Source organism: Tenrec ecaudatus, chromosome 4 (genome assembly GCF_050624435.1).
Source record: "Tenrec ecaudatus isolate mTenEca1 chromosome 4, mTenEca1.hap1, whole genome shotgun sequence".
In the NCBI taxonomy this organism is placed as follows: Eukaryota; Metazoa; Chordata; class Mammalia; order Afrosoricida; family Tenrecidae; genus Tenrec; species Tenrec ecaudatus.
In genome coordinates this window covers 87,197,088-87,215,225 of record NC_134533.1, presented here as the reverse complement: position 1 = coordinate 87,215,225, position 18,138 = coordinate 87,197,088, and the positions used below count along the sequence as shown (strand labels likewise).

General features: G+C 37.1%; 1 protein-coding gene across 4 annotated transcripts in view; it reads left to right on the top strand.

Annotated features, from left to right (window-relative positions):
* Nucleotides 1-17,327, top strand: part of LOC142444990 (cysteine and histidine-rich domain-containing protein 1) — a 39,826-nt gene extending 22,499 nt beyond the window's left edge. The window contains exons 5-11 of one of the 4 annotated variants that reach the window (XM_075546446.1): nt 20-120; nt 543-598; nt 7,749-7,819; nt 8,730-8,835; nt 10,616-10,735; nt 11,162-11,224; nt 11,457-17,327. In XM_075546446.1, the coding sequence (XP_075402561.1) occupies nt 20-120; nt 543-598; nt 7,749-7,819; nt 8,730-8,835; nt 10,616-10,735; nt 11,162-11,224; nt 11,457-11,603 (664 nt within the window). In that variant the 3' untranslated portion in view covers nt 11,604-17,327. Of the gene's footprint in view, nt 1-19; nt 121-539; nt 608-7,748; nt 7,820-8,729; nt 8,836-10,615; nt 10,736-11,161; nt 11,225-11,456 lie in introns of all 4 variants that reach the window. The other 3 variants (XM_075546444.1, XM_075546445.1, XM_075546443.1) reach the window with 3 other exon arrangements.
* The last annotated feature ends 811 nt before the right edge of the window (nt 17,328-18,138 follow it).

Sequence of the window (18,138 nt, the reverse complement as noted above, 5' to 3'; positions counted from 1 at the left end):
AGTTTTCAAAATTTTCCAGCCCAGATGAGCCAATGACAAATTTGGAATTAAAAATATCTGCTTCCCTTAAACAAGCCCTTGATAAACTTAAGCTGTCCTCGGGAAAAGAAGATAAGCAGGGTAAGATTTTATTTTTGTGCCTAATTTTTTTCTGTACAATTAAAGTTACCTGAAAGAGACAAGAGCAGAGTGGTGATTTGAATGTAAACAAGAAAAAATGTCTTCCATACTGTCTGACGAAACACCCTGTCCTAATTCCTGTGCTGTGGCATGAAGAGATTGAAGGTATTGTTGGCCGTAGAGTGTGTGTGTGCGGTGTGCCGTTTGTGGCATGTGGATGATAAATCCTGGTCATGAGGCTTAGTTTTTATAGAGCATTTAAAATAGATTACCTGAAAATTTAGAGAGAAAACTTAGTCTATTGTTTTAAAATATGAAGTTTAGGTTTTTTGAAAGACTTGCTTTATGTAAAAGATGCCTTTTTAAAGAATGTGGTTGGGGTATAGTGCTGTCAGTGCCCTTTGTTTGTTTTGTTTCAGAAGAAGAAAGTGATGAGATTAAGATTGGGACCTCATGTAAAAATGGAGGGTGTTCAAAGGTATGTAAAGTGAGTAAAAGTCACTGAATTCAACACACATTTGGTTGTCTGTTATGGCTTTTCCTGTTCGGGGATTTAGAAATGGACAACAAACATGATCTCTCTGCACAGCTCAGATCCATCGTAGAAATGTACTGTTGTAGAACAAGCTTAGAGACATAAATCTTTTTATATATAATTATTGCGCATTGTACTATGTGCCACACACCGTTTTAGGGACTGGATTTATCAAAGCAGAGACTCATGTCTTTGTAAAACTGGTGCATTAAATATGAAGTAATTAAATATGAATTCGGGTAAGTAAGAAAATAATGTAGGCTTAGATGATATGGTGATTGATACATTAAAGCTATTTGTCTAGTCAGGAAAGTCCCTTTTGAGATATGCCCATCATAAGTTTGAGTAATTTGACAGATGGCTTATAGCTGAGTCACTGCTGTAGAAGGATGCTTTAGGGGGAGCAGCATCTTGTCTGTAGAGGTTTGGGGGTTTGTGTATTCCACAGTATGTGGTTACTTTCAGGGGAAGAAACACTTTGTCTACAGTGAAAAGGGAGGAATAAAGGCAAGCAGTCCACTGCCTGGAAGCAAGTGTGGAGACATTTGTAAACCACGATTAGGAGTTTGTATCCTGGGAAACAAAGTCATTGGAAGTGGGTTTTTAAAAAAAATGTCTTTGGATTAATGAGCTGCAGATATATTGTTAGGCAGCAGGAGTAGAATTGGGAAGAAGGAAATTAGTTAGGATGTTATTATGGGAAGTCGGCAATAAAATTAGCGTGTAGAAGTACAACTTTGGATAGCTGAAAGAAAGAGAGGGTCACTGTGACCTCAACTGGGGAAGTGTACCAGTCATTAGAAGTTTCCGCTCTGCCAATAATGAGAATCCACTCAGTGAATATGTATGTACATGTGTTTGTGCATAAAGTAGAAGGCAATGAAGAATTCTTGGTGTGCGGAAGACAGTTCAATGGTTGATTAGTAGAGGAATATAAAGAAAAGAGTCTCAGATTAGTTTGGAAAGATGAATTCCAGTTTCTTAAATGAACAAAAAGAGAAAAACATTTCAAGCTGAGACAGTTGTAGTATAAAGAAAGCAAAAAGTAGTAACTACTGGTATAAAATTTGCTGGTGGAGTGAAAATTCAAAGAGAGAAAGTTGAGGCTAGATCCCAAGAGGATCTATCGGTGCTGAGAACGTATTTATTACGTACTTTAGGAAGTAGAAGACTTTTTTACTTAAGAAAATTTTGACTATTTTTTTATAAAATAAAATGTTAAAAGGTATCAGCATGAAATTTCACCATTGAATGAATTTTCAAAAACCAAATGCATCAACATTGCAGAAGCTTGCTTTATGTCTTCTCATTCACTATTTCTTCCCCTGAATCTAATCACATGCTCTTGTTTGTTTGTTTGTTTGTTTTACCCTGTGACAGTTAGCGTTAGTTTGTTCAACTCTGGGGCTTTGTTGATGTCATTATTGAATGTAATGCAATTTATATGTGTGTTTTTTACATTCTGTCCCCACATTTTCATTGATTGTAAATAATGCTACCATCGGTATACTTGAGCATTAATTTCTGGGACACATATACATTTCCCGTAGCCATGCTATAGAATTTGAATTGCTTAATCAGAATATGTGTGATTTTAGATTTAGCAGTTTCCAAATATATTTATATGTATGCCACTGATGTATGAAGGTTGTATTTTGCCCTTATTGGTAATATTGTATAATACCAATCTCTTGAATTTTAACCATTATGATTGGCTTGGAGTATCTTCATTCTGGTTTTAGTTCACACTTCTCTGGTGATGAAATTGAGTATCCTTTTGTATATTTAATGCTGTGTGGATACATCTTTGTGAAATGTCTAAAATACTGCCCCTTTTTACTTTTAAGTTCTATTTTGTATTTGTACAAATTTTTAATATATTGTGGCTGAGTCCTTTGTCAGAAAGACATGTCTTCTCACTGGCTTAATGCTGGCTTTTCGTAAATAAAATTTTAAGCTTTCTTTTAATGGCTAGTTCCTTTTGTGTCCTATTTAAGAAATCTTTGTTTCCATTACATGATTGTTTTTTTGTATATTGTAGGTCCGTTTACTATTGTACAACATGTATAGTTGATCTAATTAAGGAATTTCAACGTGATAGTGATACTTGCTTTACTTAGATAACAGAAATGAAAGCAGAAAAATTAATTAGGAATTCATTTGTTGTGCATAAAATTTCGTAAGGAAGAAGGGCTAGCAAATTAAGTGGTAATTATTTCCAGTCAAATTGACAGGATTTAGTAACAGACTACAAGCAGGTAGGTGGCAGGAGAGAAGAACTTGAAAAGAGGACTTACAGTGCTTTGCTTTAAGAAGCTGAGGAGATTTGGTACCGTCACATAGGACAATGTTTCCCAAAGTAGGTGATACTTACTGTCCCCCTGATAAAGGGGCACTAGACTGATCCAGGGAAGCAGCAAAAGTGAATACTTATACCTTATCCTGGATTACGGGGTATGGTAGGAGCCCTGACAGTGTAGTGGTTACATTGGGGGGCTGCTAACTGCAGCAGTTTGAAACAACCAGATGTTCTGAGGTAGAAATAATGGAGCTTTCTGTTCTTTTAAGGCGGTGGTTCTCAACCGTCCTAATGCCACGACCCTTTAATACAGTTCCTCATATCGTGGTGACCCCCAACAATAAAATAATTTTCATTGCTACTTCATACTTGTAATTTTGCTACTGTTTTGAATCGGGCAACACCTGTGAAAGGGTCGTTCAACCCCCAAAGGGGTCGTGACCCACAGGTTGAGAAGCAAGACTATAAAGAGTTGCAGCTTCAGAATCTCACAAGGGCAGCCCAATTGTCCTGTAAAACCACTATGAGTTGGCATTGACTTGATGTGCTTAAGTTATGGTGTGAGGGAAAAGTTTTAGTGCCCTTGGGAGGTGCTGAGTAATTGTTTACTAAGAAGGCGGTTTAGGCCAAATAAGTTTAGGAACCTGTGATACAGCATAATCGTAGAAGAATATAAAGTATATGGGGCATTAGTGATGACTTTTCAGTGGTGTACACTGAGTTATGTGCTGTGGAATATCTTTAGGAGATAAACTTTTGCTGTTGGTAAAACTTCATGGTGCTTTTTTTAAAATCGTTTTACTAGGGGCTCATACAACTTTTATCACAGTCCATACATAGATCAATTGTGTAAAGCATATTTGTACAATCATTGCCCTCATCATTCTCAAAACATTTGCTCTCCACCTAAGCCCCTGGCATCAGCTCCTCATTTTTAACCCTCCCTCCCCGCTTCCTCCTCCCTCATGAACCCTTGATAATTTATAAATTATTATTTTGTCATACCTTGCACCATCCGACGTCTCCCTTCACCCACTTATTCTGTTGTCCGTCCCACAGGGAGGAGGTCACATGTAGATCCTTGTAATCCGTATCCCCTTTCCACCCCACCCTCCCAGTATCGCTACTCACACCACTGGTCCTGAAGGGATCATCCGCTATGAATTCCAGTTCCTATCTGTACCAGTGTACATCCTCTGGCATAGCCAGATTTGTAAGGTAGAATTGGGATCATGATAGGGAGAAGGAAGCATTTAGGAACTAGAGGAAAGTTGTATGTTTCATTGGTGCTACATTGCGCCCTGACTGGCTCGTCTCCTCCCCAAGACCCTTCTGTAAGGGAATGTCCAGTGGCCTACAAATGAGCTTTGAGTCTCCACTCCACACTCCCCCCCCCTCATTCACTGTGATAAGATTTTTTTTGTTCTGATGATGCCTGATACTTGATTCCTTCGACATCGCGTGATTGTACCGACTGGTGTTCTTCTTCCATGTGGGCTTTGTTATCTGAGCTAGATGGCCACTTGTTTACCTTCAAGTCTTTAAGACCCCAGACGCTATATCTTTTGATAGCCGGGCACCATCAGCTTTCTTTGCCACATTTGCTTATGCACCCATTTGTCTTCAGTGATCGTATGAGGGAGGTGAGCACACAATGATAGGAATTTTTGTTCTTTGATGCCTGATAACTGATCCCTTCCGCACCTCGTGATCACACAGGCTGGTGTGCTTCTTTCATGTGGGCTTTGTTGCTTCGGACTAAGGTGGCCGCTTGTTTACCTTCAAGCCTTTAAGACCCCAGATGCTATATCTTTTGATAGCTGGACACTATCAGTTTCCTTCACCACATTTGTTTATTCACCGGCTTTGTCTTCAGCGGTTGTGTTGGGAGGGTGAGCATCATTGAATGCCAATTTAATAGAAGAAAGTATTCTTGCATTGAGGGAGTACTTGAGTAAGCCCCCCAATGTCCTTCTACCTTAATACTAAACCTATGAATATATTTACATAGATCTATTTCCCCATCATATATAAATATGTTTCATGTGTTCATGCCTTTATTTAGACCTCTATGAATGCCCTTTGCCTCCTAGCTCTTTCCCCTATTTCCTTTTACTTTCCTCTTGTCCCACTATCATACTCAGTCTTCGTTTGGGTTTCAGTAATTCCTCTTGGTTATATTACTCTTGATCACGCCCTACCAGGCCTCCTAAACCCTCCTTACCACTGATTTGGATCACTTGTTGTTCGCTTGTCCCTGGGTTTATTAACACCACTGCCTTTCCCCCCACTTCCCCCTCTCCCATGTCCCCCGCAACTGTTGATCCTGTTGCTTTCTCCTCCAGATTGTTAATCCAGCCTATTTTATTTAAACAGACCTGGGGAGATAATAGCATGCACAAAAACAAGACAGAGTTAAAACAAGCAACAATGTACAACAAACCAATGACAAAAAAAAAACAAACACAAGAAGAAAGAAAACCTTGTAGTTAGTTCAAGGACTGGTTGTTGGCCTTTAAGAGTGTTTTCCAGCCCAGTCTGTTGGGGCACCACGCCCTGGCCTCAAAGTCCACCTTCAGCATTCCCTGGGGACATCGCCGCTCCATTCCCTTACTGTTCTGTTGCACCCCCTTATGTTTTGCCTTGGTGTGGCAGGATCAGATTGGGCGCAGTTTCCATACTGTGTCTCCGGTGCTGTCCTCCGCAGGGCCATGGGTCAGTGAGGGGCGTCATGTCTCACAGTGGGGCTGGCTTTGTGGTCCTGTCTGTGGACTGGCTGCTCTAATGGGCAACTTCGTCCTCAAGGCCTGGTGGGCCACAATGTGCTCCACTCTCTCCTCCTCCCCCCTTCATCTGCTGCTGTGTTCTCCGATCAGATATGTCCCTATCCTGGAGCTGCAGATTCAATGCTGTCCTTTGAAATAAATTTCTTCTGGAGGGAGGGGCAGCTGTCCACATATTAGTAGGGATTGGGGTTGGCCCCCCAGATCTTGGTGCTTTTTGTTTTGGCAACAAATCTCCAGTACTTTTCTTCTTTAGTGATAACCTGGATAGCTTCAAATAACTGACCTCTGAGAGAACAATTGAGTGAAAAGAATATGTTCCACCCTCGTATTTTTTTAAACGTTTTATTAGGGGCTCATACAGCTCTTATCACAGTTCATACATATACATACATCAATTGTATAAAGCACATCTGTACATTCTTTGCCCTAATCATTTTCTTTTCTTTTTTCCTTTTCTTTTTTTACATTTTATTAGGGACTTATACAACTCTTATCATAATCCATACATAGACATACATCAATTGTATAAAGCACATCCATACATTACCCGCCCCAGTCATTCTCAAAGCATTTGCTCTCCACTTAAGCCCTTGGCATCAGGTCCTCTTTTTTTTTTCCCCTCCCTCCCCGCTCGCCCCTCCCTCATGTGCCCTTTGTAATTTATAACACCCTCGTATTTTTAATTTACCAAAATAAACTAAAACTCAAGGGTATATGAAAAAGTATCGCTACTCTGAGAATGATGAAGGCAACAAATGGGATTGACACACAATGGGCATATGCATGGATTGTGGTAAGAGTTGTACGAGCCCCAATAAAATGATTTTTTTAATCAAAATTATTGCTAGTAAGGTTTCAGTTCCCACCTGTGTGAGCTTATTTCAAAATGTGCTTTAAACAGAGTGTCTCTGTACTCTGTGAAGGACTACAGTCAAAGTCTCCATCTCCTTCCAACACACACACACAAATCACTGTCATCAAGTTTTTACCAACTCATAGCAACTCCATAGGACAGAGTAGAACTGCCCTGTGAGTTTCTCAGATGAATCTTTTTGAAAGTAGAAAATGTGACCATGGGGTTTCAAGCCCAACTTGTAACTCACTTTGCTACCAGCCGTCCTGTACTTAGTCTCCTTAGGGCACATTAAAAATCTATACGTTACAATCAAAACGCTGACTTTCCAGGGGATCTACTAGGCCAGCTAAATTCAAAGCATCTTGAGGTTAGTTCAGAAGGTGATGATTTTCTGTGATTTCAAAGGGGGTAATAATTATGATTGATTTTTCCCGAAGGTTACAGGATAGTCACAAGGTCTTTTTATGAAGGTGTATTTAGAAAATGGAAAGGCACATTAATAAGGAGTAAGACCCTGATTTTTTAAATTAAGCTTTCTATGATTTTTAGCAGTACTTTTGTAGTTACTAATATAGCTTTTTGTAAATCTATAGAGCTTTCACTACTTGTAAGCAGCAATGTATCCTGTGTCTTCTAGGCAGATCCTATTTGTACATAAAGGCCTGCACCTCCTGTTACCTTTTATTAGGGATGAGAACTAATCATCACTGTAGAACTTCCAGAAGTGTACCACTATATTTTGCTTTTATAATGCTCATGCAGAATGGTCTGTATATGTAAGCCATGCTTAATTATTTCTCCTTGAGTCTCATAATCCCTGTTTCCATCATTATTCTGTAAACCTAAGTACCAGAATATGAAAATGATCTCATACCCCAGATCTTGAAAGCTTCTTATTATCTGCTTTTATGAATTCCTTTCACAGAGATTTGAAATTTAACTATTTTCAAAGGGAAATCAATATTAAATTGGTTAAAGAATGGCCAGGAGTTGGTTTATGTGTGTGTTAAGTAATTGTTCTTTTTTTCTTTCTTTCTTTTTTGTAATTGTTCTTTCTTGAACATGTTGCCTAATCCACAGAGATCACCAGTTACTGTAAATAGGAAGAAAATGGAGATTTGAAATGTGTAGCTAACTTCATCTTTTTTTTAGACCTATCAAGGCTTAGAAAGTCTAGAAGAAGTCTGTGTATATCATTCTGGAGTACCTATTTTCCATGAAGGGTAAGCATGACTGATTGAAATACCTTATAGTTGAGATTAGAAAGCTTAACATTCTTCTATGCAGTTTTATAAAGCGTTACTGGACATTTTTCACATTGCCATTTAATCTTTACAATAACAGAAATAGGGGGTTTGTCTTTTTTACACGTGAGAAAATTTAAATAGTTATAGCTCTTGTGATGATAGTGCTTTAAACTACATGTTTCATCTGAACATATTTCAATGTAAGGTTTTTTGTGTTTGAGCTGAACAGCTTTTGGTTTGGGGGTTTTGTTTATTTACTCTTTTGTTTTAAAGCTTATTCTGTACCTTGCTTGGAATTTAGAGGGATTTTTGGCTGTGAGGCTCTTATGACCCCCAACATTGTAAAATTCAGCGAGCCCCATGCTTGTCTGTAGACTAGTAATGAGAAGCAGTCCTGTCTTATGCTGCCTGTACTAAAGAAATGGTACTGCATTAAAATTTCCAAATCTTCCATCTTCTGCTCAAACTTTACAGTATTTTCATGTGTTTTTGTCATCCTCTCCGATTGTTCTCAAGTAAATAATAGTGGAATTTGCCAATTTTGATTATTAAGTATCATTGGTTGTGTAAACATTAGCTTAAGTTCTCACATCACTTGGGTTATGTCAGATTTTTAAATCTCAATCATACCAGTAATTTAGCGATGGTTATGGATATCTTTACTTAGGAGTTCCATAATAATTATAATAAATGGCATGCTGTTCTCAAAATGATTTCTTCCCTTCACTATACTAGTTCTCATTGTGTAGTGGCTTAGAGGGTAATAAAATTGTGATGTGTGTGTACGTATATGTATGTATAATCACACTTGCTGCTGTCGTACATCTGGACTTAATTGGTTGTATGAGTTTTGATTCCTGAAGTATTTTTCTATTCTAATTTAAAGGATGAAATACTGGAGCTGTTGTAGGAAAAAAACGTCTGACTTTAACACATTTTTAGCCCAAGAAGGCTGTACCACAGGGAAACACATGTGGACTAAAAGAGATGCTGTAAGTAGCTTTTTCAAAAGAACACACCTCATTAGACCCATCGGAGTCATATTTAAAGCAGTGATCTAATTTTAAAAGTTCTTCCTTCTCTGGAATAGTGCAGTTTTGATATGCTTAAAATCTAAACCTAGTGTCAGCTGTGCTCTTTCACAAGATAAACATGTATGTTGATGGAGGTATATAGGTTTTTGTGAAATACTTAGGCTGCTAATATTGAAACATCTTTGTTCAATTAATGAAATTAATTCCAAAACTTGTTCCCACTTTTTTTAAAAGTTACTTCTCTATTTATTAGATGTTATTTAACTAAAACATTCTTTTGTGGCCACTTAAACTTCATTCAACTTTTACGGATGCACAATCACTCCATCTAGTGGCTAAAGAGGAGGATTGCAGACTTGTTTCCTCGGAATTCTTTTGAATGCCTCTAATCCAGGGAAATTTATCAAGAGGAAAAAAGAAGCAGCAGTACTCCCTGGACAGCTTTTTTAAAGACTTGGGGCGATGCAAGTAATTACCCAAAAGTCCATTAAATAGTAAGAAGGCAAGAAACGTTAATGCCAAATAAAAGTTTGTGTTAGATATTGTTAATATTTTTATTATATATTAAATTAGCCTCTTGTGCTATATTTGAGCTAATAATCTCAACATAATGGACCTATTAAGTACATGTAGATATATGTAACCAATATTCTTTTAATTAGAAAATAATTTTTTTCATTGAAAAGACATTTATTAAACATTGATTATTTTGCAGTAACTGACTTTTATGAACATGTGATTAGATGTGCCCTTTTATTTTATGTTTTGAGGTTAAGTATTAGAAATATACCCCTCTTTGTTATAATTCACCTGCCACAAAATGTCATATAGCCAAAAATGAGGTCTGCTGATATGTTTTCTCCAAGGTCCAAACGCTAAATGAGTTAAGAGGTAATGTTATTCTATTACACACAAACATTTTTAGAGTGTGATCCTTGAAGAAGTTGGTTTTTGTTGTTGTTTTTTCCACTATGAATGCAGTATTGAGGAATTAAGTGTCTAAACCTAAAGGACAAAATAGTGAATAATAAATGTAATTAAAATTCAATTACTATAACTAGCAAAGTGAATATATTGCCTTTGAAAATAATAGTGTGTCAATTACTTTATATGCCTAAATTGTCTCCATTTAGAAAAGAAATCACTATTTTTCTCTTTTAAAAAAATGTATTGCTAAAGCAGTATATTCCTGGCATGAAATAAAAGTAGTTACGATTACATCTACAAATTCCCATCTTATTTTCTGCATATCAGTATGAACCAAAAATTATTTGACAACTGCATCTTAAAGTTTAACATGGCCTATGATTTTTCCCCCACATTCTGATTTGTAGAAAACAAACTGAACATGAGTTTGAGATGCTTGATTGACACAACTAAGCAAATCTCTTTCTTATTTTAGTCCTCAGACAATGCCTTTGTAACTTCATATGTAGTGCATTATAGAATGTTAAATTTAGATAACTTGTAGAGTTTTTTTATTGTCTTTAAAAATTTATATTAGCTATGTGACCCTTAAAAAGGACAAATCAAGGAGAAAGAGTATTCTCAATGATTCTCTATAAAATTTATATTATCTGCATCATGATATATTTTCATGGAAACTATTGAAGTCACGAGCCCTAACAACTATTTGGCAGTTCTGCAAATTAATTTCTTTCCACGTGAAATGATTTTTTTTTTTTAGAATTTCATTTTCTAGCATATTGTAATTTGTAAACTTTCTCTTAAAATACAGGGGGGGAAAGTTGTTCCATGTAGGCATGACTGGCATCAGACGGGAGGTGAAGTCACCATTTCAATCTATGCTAAAAATTCACTTCCAGAACTTAGTCGAGTAGAAGCAAATAGTACATTGGTAAGTATGTATAAGTATCTTTGAATAAGACCTGTTCTGCACATATTCCTTACATTAATTCTTAAAATATTGCTTGGGTTTGTGCTGATTTTAAGACTTTTATTAGTCTTTAAGATCTTTCTACTTGAAAAGTAATTTTTAGTTACTTTTACTTAAACTGTTGTAAATGAAAGGTACTGCCTAATAGTTTTATAGCTGAAGCATTCTAGAGATGCATGAAAGTTTATCAAAATAGCCCTTAATAGGAACCATCAAGTAAGTCCGTTTTCTTTAATGATTTTCTCAAGTGGGAAAAAGAAAGTATTGTCAGTTTCTTACAATAGCTTCGTTGATTTTTATCCATGTCTTATGGTTTTATAATCAATTTTTTATATAAAGATTTAGTGTGAATTTAATCAATTACTTGATTCCTTGTGTCTTTTTCAGTTAAATGTCCTCATTGTATTTGAAGGAGAGAAGGAATTCCATCAAAATGTGAAATTATGGGGCGTAAGTATTATGTAGTTAACAGAACTTTTTCATATAATTTAAACATTAATACAAAGTAGTAGTATCATTAATAGAAAGTAGTAGTATAAGTTGCACAAAATATATTATCAAAAAGTTCAAATCTTGTGTAGAAATGGCCTCAGGACCTTTATTTCTTTAAAAGTAAGATTGATGTTATTGTCTGATACTAATAAAACATGACCAATGTTTGCTTTCATTATCTTTATTGCAGGTGATTGACGTAAAACGAAGCTATGTAGCTATGACTGCAACAAAAATTGAGATCACCATGAGAAAAGCTGAGCCTATGCAGTGGGCAAGCCTTGAACTACCTGCAGCTAAAAAGCCAGAAAAGCAAAAGGAAGCTGTAACAGACTGAGTGGAGGGGAGTAGGGGTGAACAATAACCAACTCTTACCTGTTTCAGAATGCCACGAGGATGTGTACTGACGCGAAGGCTTGCTGCTGTAATCTTGTTTTGTTTGGTTCAAAGGCTGGTATTTCAGGGTCGACAAAAGTAGGTTCTTAAAAACCAAAGTCATTATCTTTTTGTGTTCCCCAACGTCGTCTTTTTGAGTCACATGAGGCCCATTGTTTATTTCTCTTCAGTAAGAAAACCATAGTATGTCCTATACTTGAAGAAGCTAGAAAACAGCTAATAAACAGTTACAGTACTTGTTAGTATAAGCAAAGAAAGGTTAAACATTTACTTTTATTCACATCTCTTTCCATTCTCATGAATAGTAAAGCAAGATAAAAAAATTTTTTATCTGTTCTTCGTGGATTTTGTTGGTTTTTTTTTAACATTTTATTAGGGGCTCATACAACTCTTATCACAATCCATACATGTACATACATCAATTGTATAAAGCACATCCGTACATTCTTTGCCCTAATCATTTTCAAAGCATTTGCTCTCCACTTAACCCCTTTGCATCAGGTCCTCTTTTTTTTTTCCCCTCCCTCATGTACCCTTGGTAATTTATACAACGTTATTTTGTCATATCTTGCCCTATCCGGAGTCTCCCTCCCCCCCCCCCTTCTCTGCCATCCATCTCCCAGGGAGGAGGTCACATGTGGATCCTTGTAATCAGTTCCCCCTTTCCAACCCACTCACCCTCCACTCTCCCAGCATCGCCCCTCACACCCTTGGTCCTGAAGGTATCGTCCACCCTGGATTCCCTGTGCCTGCAGCCCCCATATGCACCAGTGTACAGCCTCTGCCCTATCCAGCCCTGCAAGGTAGAATTTGGATCATGGTAGCTGTGGGGAGGAAGCATCCAGGATCTGGGGGAAAGCTGTGTTCTTCATCGGTACTACATCGCACCCTGACTGACCCATCTCCTCTCCTAAACCCCTCTATGAGGGGATCTCCAGTGGCCGACACTTGGGCCTCCACTCTGCACTTCCCCCTTCATTCAATATGGTGTGTGTGTGTGTGTGTGTGTGTATATATATATATATATATATATACACACACACACACATATATATATACATACTTTTTTTTTTTTTGCATGATGCCTTATACCTGGTCACTTTGGCACCTCATGATCGCACCGGCTGGTGTGCTTCTTTGATAATCTTTAAGGAAGAAATAAAGCTCTGTGTTGTGTTTTTCCATTTGGGACAGTTACATATTCTAGGAAGATGCTAATGTGGTATAATAAATAATTAAAGGGAACATATGCCTTGTTTGAAATAGGAATTCATTTGGAACTGGTAACTACATCAGTAAACCCATATTGCTTGCAGACAGTATGAGAATAGGGGCATTGTAAATATGAATACAGAGGCATCAATTTAGTTTAAAGGTTAGCATTTTAAAAACTGAGCAATAATGTAAACATCTTTTTTCCAGATTACTTAACTGTCTTTGTATGCTATGACTAAATTATACCTGATTTACAACCTATATCCTCGTGAAACCTTAAATTAGTTGCATATTATATTTGGCCTCACTGATGAAACCTGTATAAAATTACAGACTTTTAAAAGTTTGTGGAAATAATAGTTGCGTCTTGGAAAATTAAATGGAGCCATGGTGGTGTAGTGGTTAAGCATTGGGCTGTGGTCCACATGGTTAGCATTTCAAAACCACCAGTAGCTCCTGAGGAGAAAGACTGGGCTTTCTCCAGTTACAGCCTTGGGAATCCACAGAGTGTTGTTATGAGTCAACAATGACTCAATGGCAGTGAGTATTAGAAAATTAAATATATAAGCTTTGCTTTATAGCCACAATATTGATTGTTAGAAAAATAATTTGACTCAATTGTAGTCACTGTAGGATTTCCTAAAAAAAGAGTGGGCAATAATATCAAAGTGATACTGTGTTGAATATGATATTTAGGTTAAATCTGGGCATCATCACAGAATTATATTATTTAAACTGATTAAACCCACTAAGAGACAGGTTAATTTTTGAAGCAGTAATAGCTCAAAAAGAAAATTTAACTTTTATAAAGGCTGTAACTGTCAGAACTTAATTTCGTGCATGAATTATGCTTATTTAGATTAAAATTTACCCCGAGCCCCCATGATTATCTTTCTTTGGTATTAATGGAATTCTGGTAATAAATTTTTTGAGGTGCAAATACAGTGTTGGTTACGAGGTTAATTAAGGTATGTCATTCTAATACCCTTAGCAAATAACTGCTACCTTTGTTACAAATGGATTCCAAAACAAATCTGGCAACTAGCCAAGCTTACTATTTGACATCCCCATGTGATGGTAACAATTTTGGAGCAAGCAAATACGGACCCAAATAGAGTACATAGGTGTCTAGTGCTTAGGGATGGTTATACTTAAATATTTGTTAAATGATCTAACATGGTTTAGGAACATACGTACATGCAGAGACATGAAAGTTTGTTCATTGTTTGAGGGAGATGTTAGTACTTGATTTGTTTCAAGGAGGTGCTCAGTATGATCTTCTGATGTTGCCTTGAGAAACCCCCCCCCCCCAAACAATATCTTAATATGTCATGAAATATTTAAGCCAGGTGTTTTATCCACTTCAGAGTTACAAAGTGCTAATAGATTTTCTAAGAATCGAGTTCACGGAATATAGTCTGGCTTTAGTGGTGACCTCAGACTACTTTAGTACTCCTAAGACCCTCGGACTGTTGCTCAGGTAGCACCCGGAGTCCTCCTGTGGTAGGCGTGTACATTTAGGGAGAAACTTAGCTTAAGCAGAATATGGCCTACTTTCTATGTTTGTTTCAAATATTAATAAAAATTTCTTAAGTTAACCTTATTGCGTCTTTTCTCAAGTAATACTATGTCTCCTTAGTATTTAAAGTCGTAAAGCATCAAATGTAGACAAATTGTTTTGGTGTGTTACTAGTTTGATGCCCAAACTCAGCAGGGGAAACTTAAGATGCTGAGCTTTGTTAAACTTTAATTTGGCGTCATTAAGGATTTACAGAGGGTCTGCAAAAGAATAATACCGAGATTTCCTGTATGTCATGACCTTTCATCTTCTAATGCTAAAAATTGTAGAACAGCGGCACTCAACCTGTGGGTCGCGGCCCCTTTGGGGGTCGAACAACCCTTTCACGGGGGTTACCCGATTGATAACAGTGTCAAAATTACAGTTATGAAGTAGCAACGAAGGTAATTTTATGCTTGGCGGGTCACCCCAACATGAGGAACTGTATTAAAACGTCACAGCATTAGGAAGGTTGAGAACCACTGCCATAGCACATTTACAAAACTATGAGTCTTACTCGATCTATTTATGAAAGTAAAACACTTCATTTTAACCATGTATTTTTAGTGCACTAAAGCATAATTCTTGAGACCTGTTGTTTTTTGTTTGACTTTTAAAAACAAGTCAGTGGTTTAAAATAATTAAAAACATACACAAATCAACCATAATTGACTCTTTGACAGTATATGATGTAACTGGTGTAACCGTGTGCTGGCAAAGGTCTGTAACTATTATATTTTATTTATAATTTTTATTTTATGCTAGATATTTCTATTCTTCCATTACATTTTACTTGGATCCCTTTGGGTAATTGCTAAAGGGGAGTAGAACCTTAAGGAGTTCTTAAAAATATTTTTAAGTGACTGGATTTTTTTCTACCCTGTGACTTTTTCTTTGTAATTACAAGTGTTCTGACTTGAGCATGCATCCACAGTAAATTTAATAGCTTTTTAAGGTCTGGCGTTAGGTTTAGGATATCAGGGCATAGTTGTATAACCTTTTTATTAAGTAGTCAGGTTACTCTTTTAAAAGTTCTCTATTAGAATATTAAATTTATTTTGACTTTACTGGAAAAATAATTTTGATTGACTCAAATTCAGCATTTACTCCGTGTTATTCCACCTGTTTCATGATGCCGTATTCTCAGTTTTGAAATGTAAACTCAGTGCCAGTTTTAGAGTTATTTTAATAGTGATTGCTTTTTGTATTTTTCATTTCTTTTTGAATGGGTGAGAGAGCAGTAGATTTTTTTTTCCTAACTGCTTGCCTGCTTCCCACATATCCTATAATTTATGCTCAATGGGAGTTGCCTGGTTTTCCTCTTTTAACTGTAGATGCCTGTGGCTTTATCCATTTGCCATTACCCTGAATGCACAAATTTGGGGACGGTTCTTCTAACTAAATCACTATTGTTTGATTTCAATGAAGTTTTATAGAGTATCTTTTTTAAAGAATATATCTTCTTATATGCTCAGTGATGACGTGCTGGTTTTCCAATGTAGTAGTTATTAGGTGGGATTACTTGGTTCTCGCTCATAACCAGTGACCCTATCCACTGCTGCGTCATCCGCCCAGTCAGTGCTATATTTTAGCCCATTGTTTCACAGCCATTGAGTCAATCCAGCTTGGTGAGCATCTTCCTTTTTTATTGCTGACCCTCTCCACCACGATTGATGTCCTTCGAAGACTGGTTCCCCCTGATCGCATTTCCAAAGTACATGGAATGAAGTGGTGCCACCCTCCCTTCTAAGGAAAATTCTGGTTGTACTTCTCCAAGGCATGTTTGTTCACTCATCTGGCAGTCTACCGGGTAGTCAGTAATAGTCACCAACACATTAATCCAAAGGCTTCGCTTATCCAGTCTTCCTGAATCATTGTCTGACACGCCTGTGCGTGTAAAGTGATTGAAAATACCTTGGCTTGGATAAAACAGAATAATTTTAATGGTCATTACAAAAGCTTCCCATCTGAAATACTTTTATGTCCCTTAGTTCCAGACTTTGTTAAAATGCATTCTTTTGCCTTTCCTTTTTGGACAAATACACTGTCTGATCAAATTAATTATCCTTTTAAGACTTAGCTATTTATAGTAAGGTTAGATATTAAGCCTGAACCTACTGTACGTTCCCTTAGGAACTAACTGGATTTATTAATGCTTCTAGTGACACATCCTTCAGAATACTTTCAGTTGTTTATTTGTTCCTCCTAATGTTATTTTATCTTAGGATATTTCTATTCCTTTGAGTGGACATAAGTTTGACTACATTTAAGATGGACTTTTTTATGTGTTAGCCAACCATTCTGTCCCCATTTTCTAGTACCAATAAGAGAAACAAAAGTCCCAAACCCATCATGTTGAATCTGATGCATAGCAACCCTGTAGCGCCTGGCATATCAGTTGGTTCTTAGAAATTCATTAGAAACTTGCAGTTCATGTTAAGAGCTAGGCACTGTTCAAGAATTTGATTGAATACTATTCAAGACAGCTGGATAAAACAGGTTATATTTTTATATTGCAGGTGAAGAAACATTTATACTAAAGGATGGTTAAGTACAGCAGCCCTGGTGGCACAATGATTAAGCACTTCACTGCTAAACAGAAAGAACACAGATGATGTCAAAATTGTTGTTTCCCGGAAGAAAAGACCTGACAATCTACTTTGAAGCTTTTAGTTCAGAAAACTATGGGATGTTCTACAGTGTCTGTGAGGCAGAAACGACAGTATAGAACAATAACAGGTTAAGTAACTTGACCAAAGTCGAAGCTAGTGCATGGTGGATTCAAAGTTTAAACCCAAACCTCCTGGTTTTATAGTTGCTCCTGACTGCCATTCTATGCTGCTATTTGTCATTTGGATAAGTAGGTGCAATAAAACATTGCCATGTAACCTAGAGAGCTAACAAGTGTGTCTATACCTGAGATTACATTTTTAAATGGTTATGTTTGGTAAAAACTAATTTTGTAAAATATATAATCCTTTTGTCTGAATAATTTTGGTTTTAATAGCTAGATTTTAAACTCGTTTGTGGTTCAGTGCCTTTTGGGTTGCTAGTTTTTAAGTTACTTCCAAAGCATTTTTAGAAGCCTCAGTATAAAAACAAAAATGTTTCTATCACCATTTTAGAGTTTGTGGATAGGAATTCGTGTCTATTTGCAAAATGAGTCTGACTCCAACTTGTAGTATGCCGACCTTACTGCTAAGGGCACAGCCCTCCCCAAGACACCACCACCTGAGGACAACCACTGTACACCAAGGGTCCCTTAGGCCCCCCATCTGATCAGCTGGCCAGATTCTGGGGTTCTTAAAAGTACCTTCTGGTTTAGCAGTTTGCTAGAATGATGTAAAGCACTTAGGAAAGTTCTGTGCTTACAATTTATTATAGCCAAAAGGATCCAAATCAGATACAGCCAAATGGAAAAAGCACTTCCTGTTGTCTGCTCGGAGTTAGAATATATGTGTGCAGGGTTTGGGCTGTTAGACCTGGGGAATGTGCCATGCAACCCCTGAGCCTGAGTCTTCAAAAGGCCTCGGGAGGCTCGCGCCCTACCATGAAGAGCTAAGCATAGCAATCAGCTGGAAAATGCCAAGTCTTTACAAGTTACTTTGTAGGAAACAGATTTCTTTGAGTAAAGTTAATTCCTGACTCATTAAGATGTTAGATTTATAGAACAGCAGTTTTCACCCCTAATGGGCCCATTATC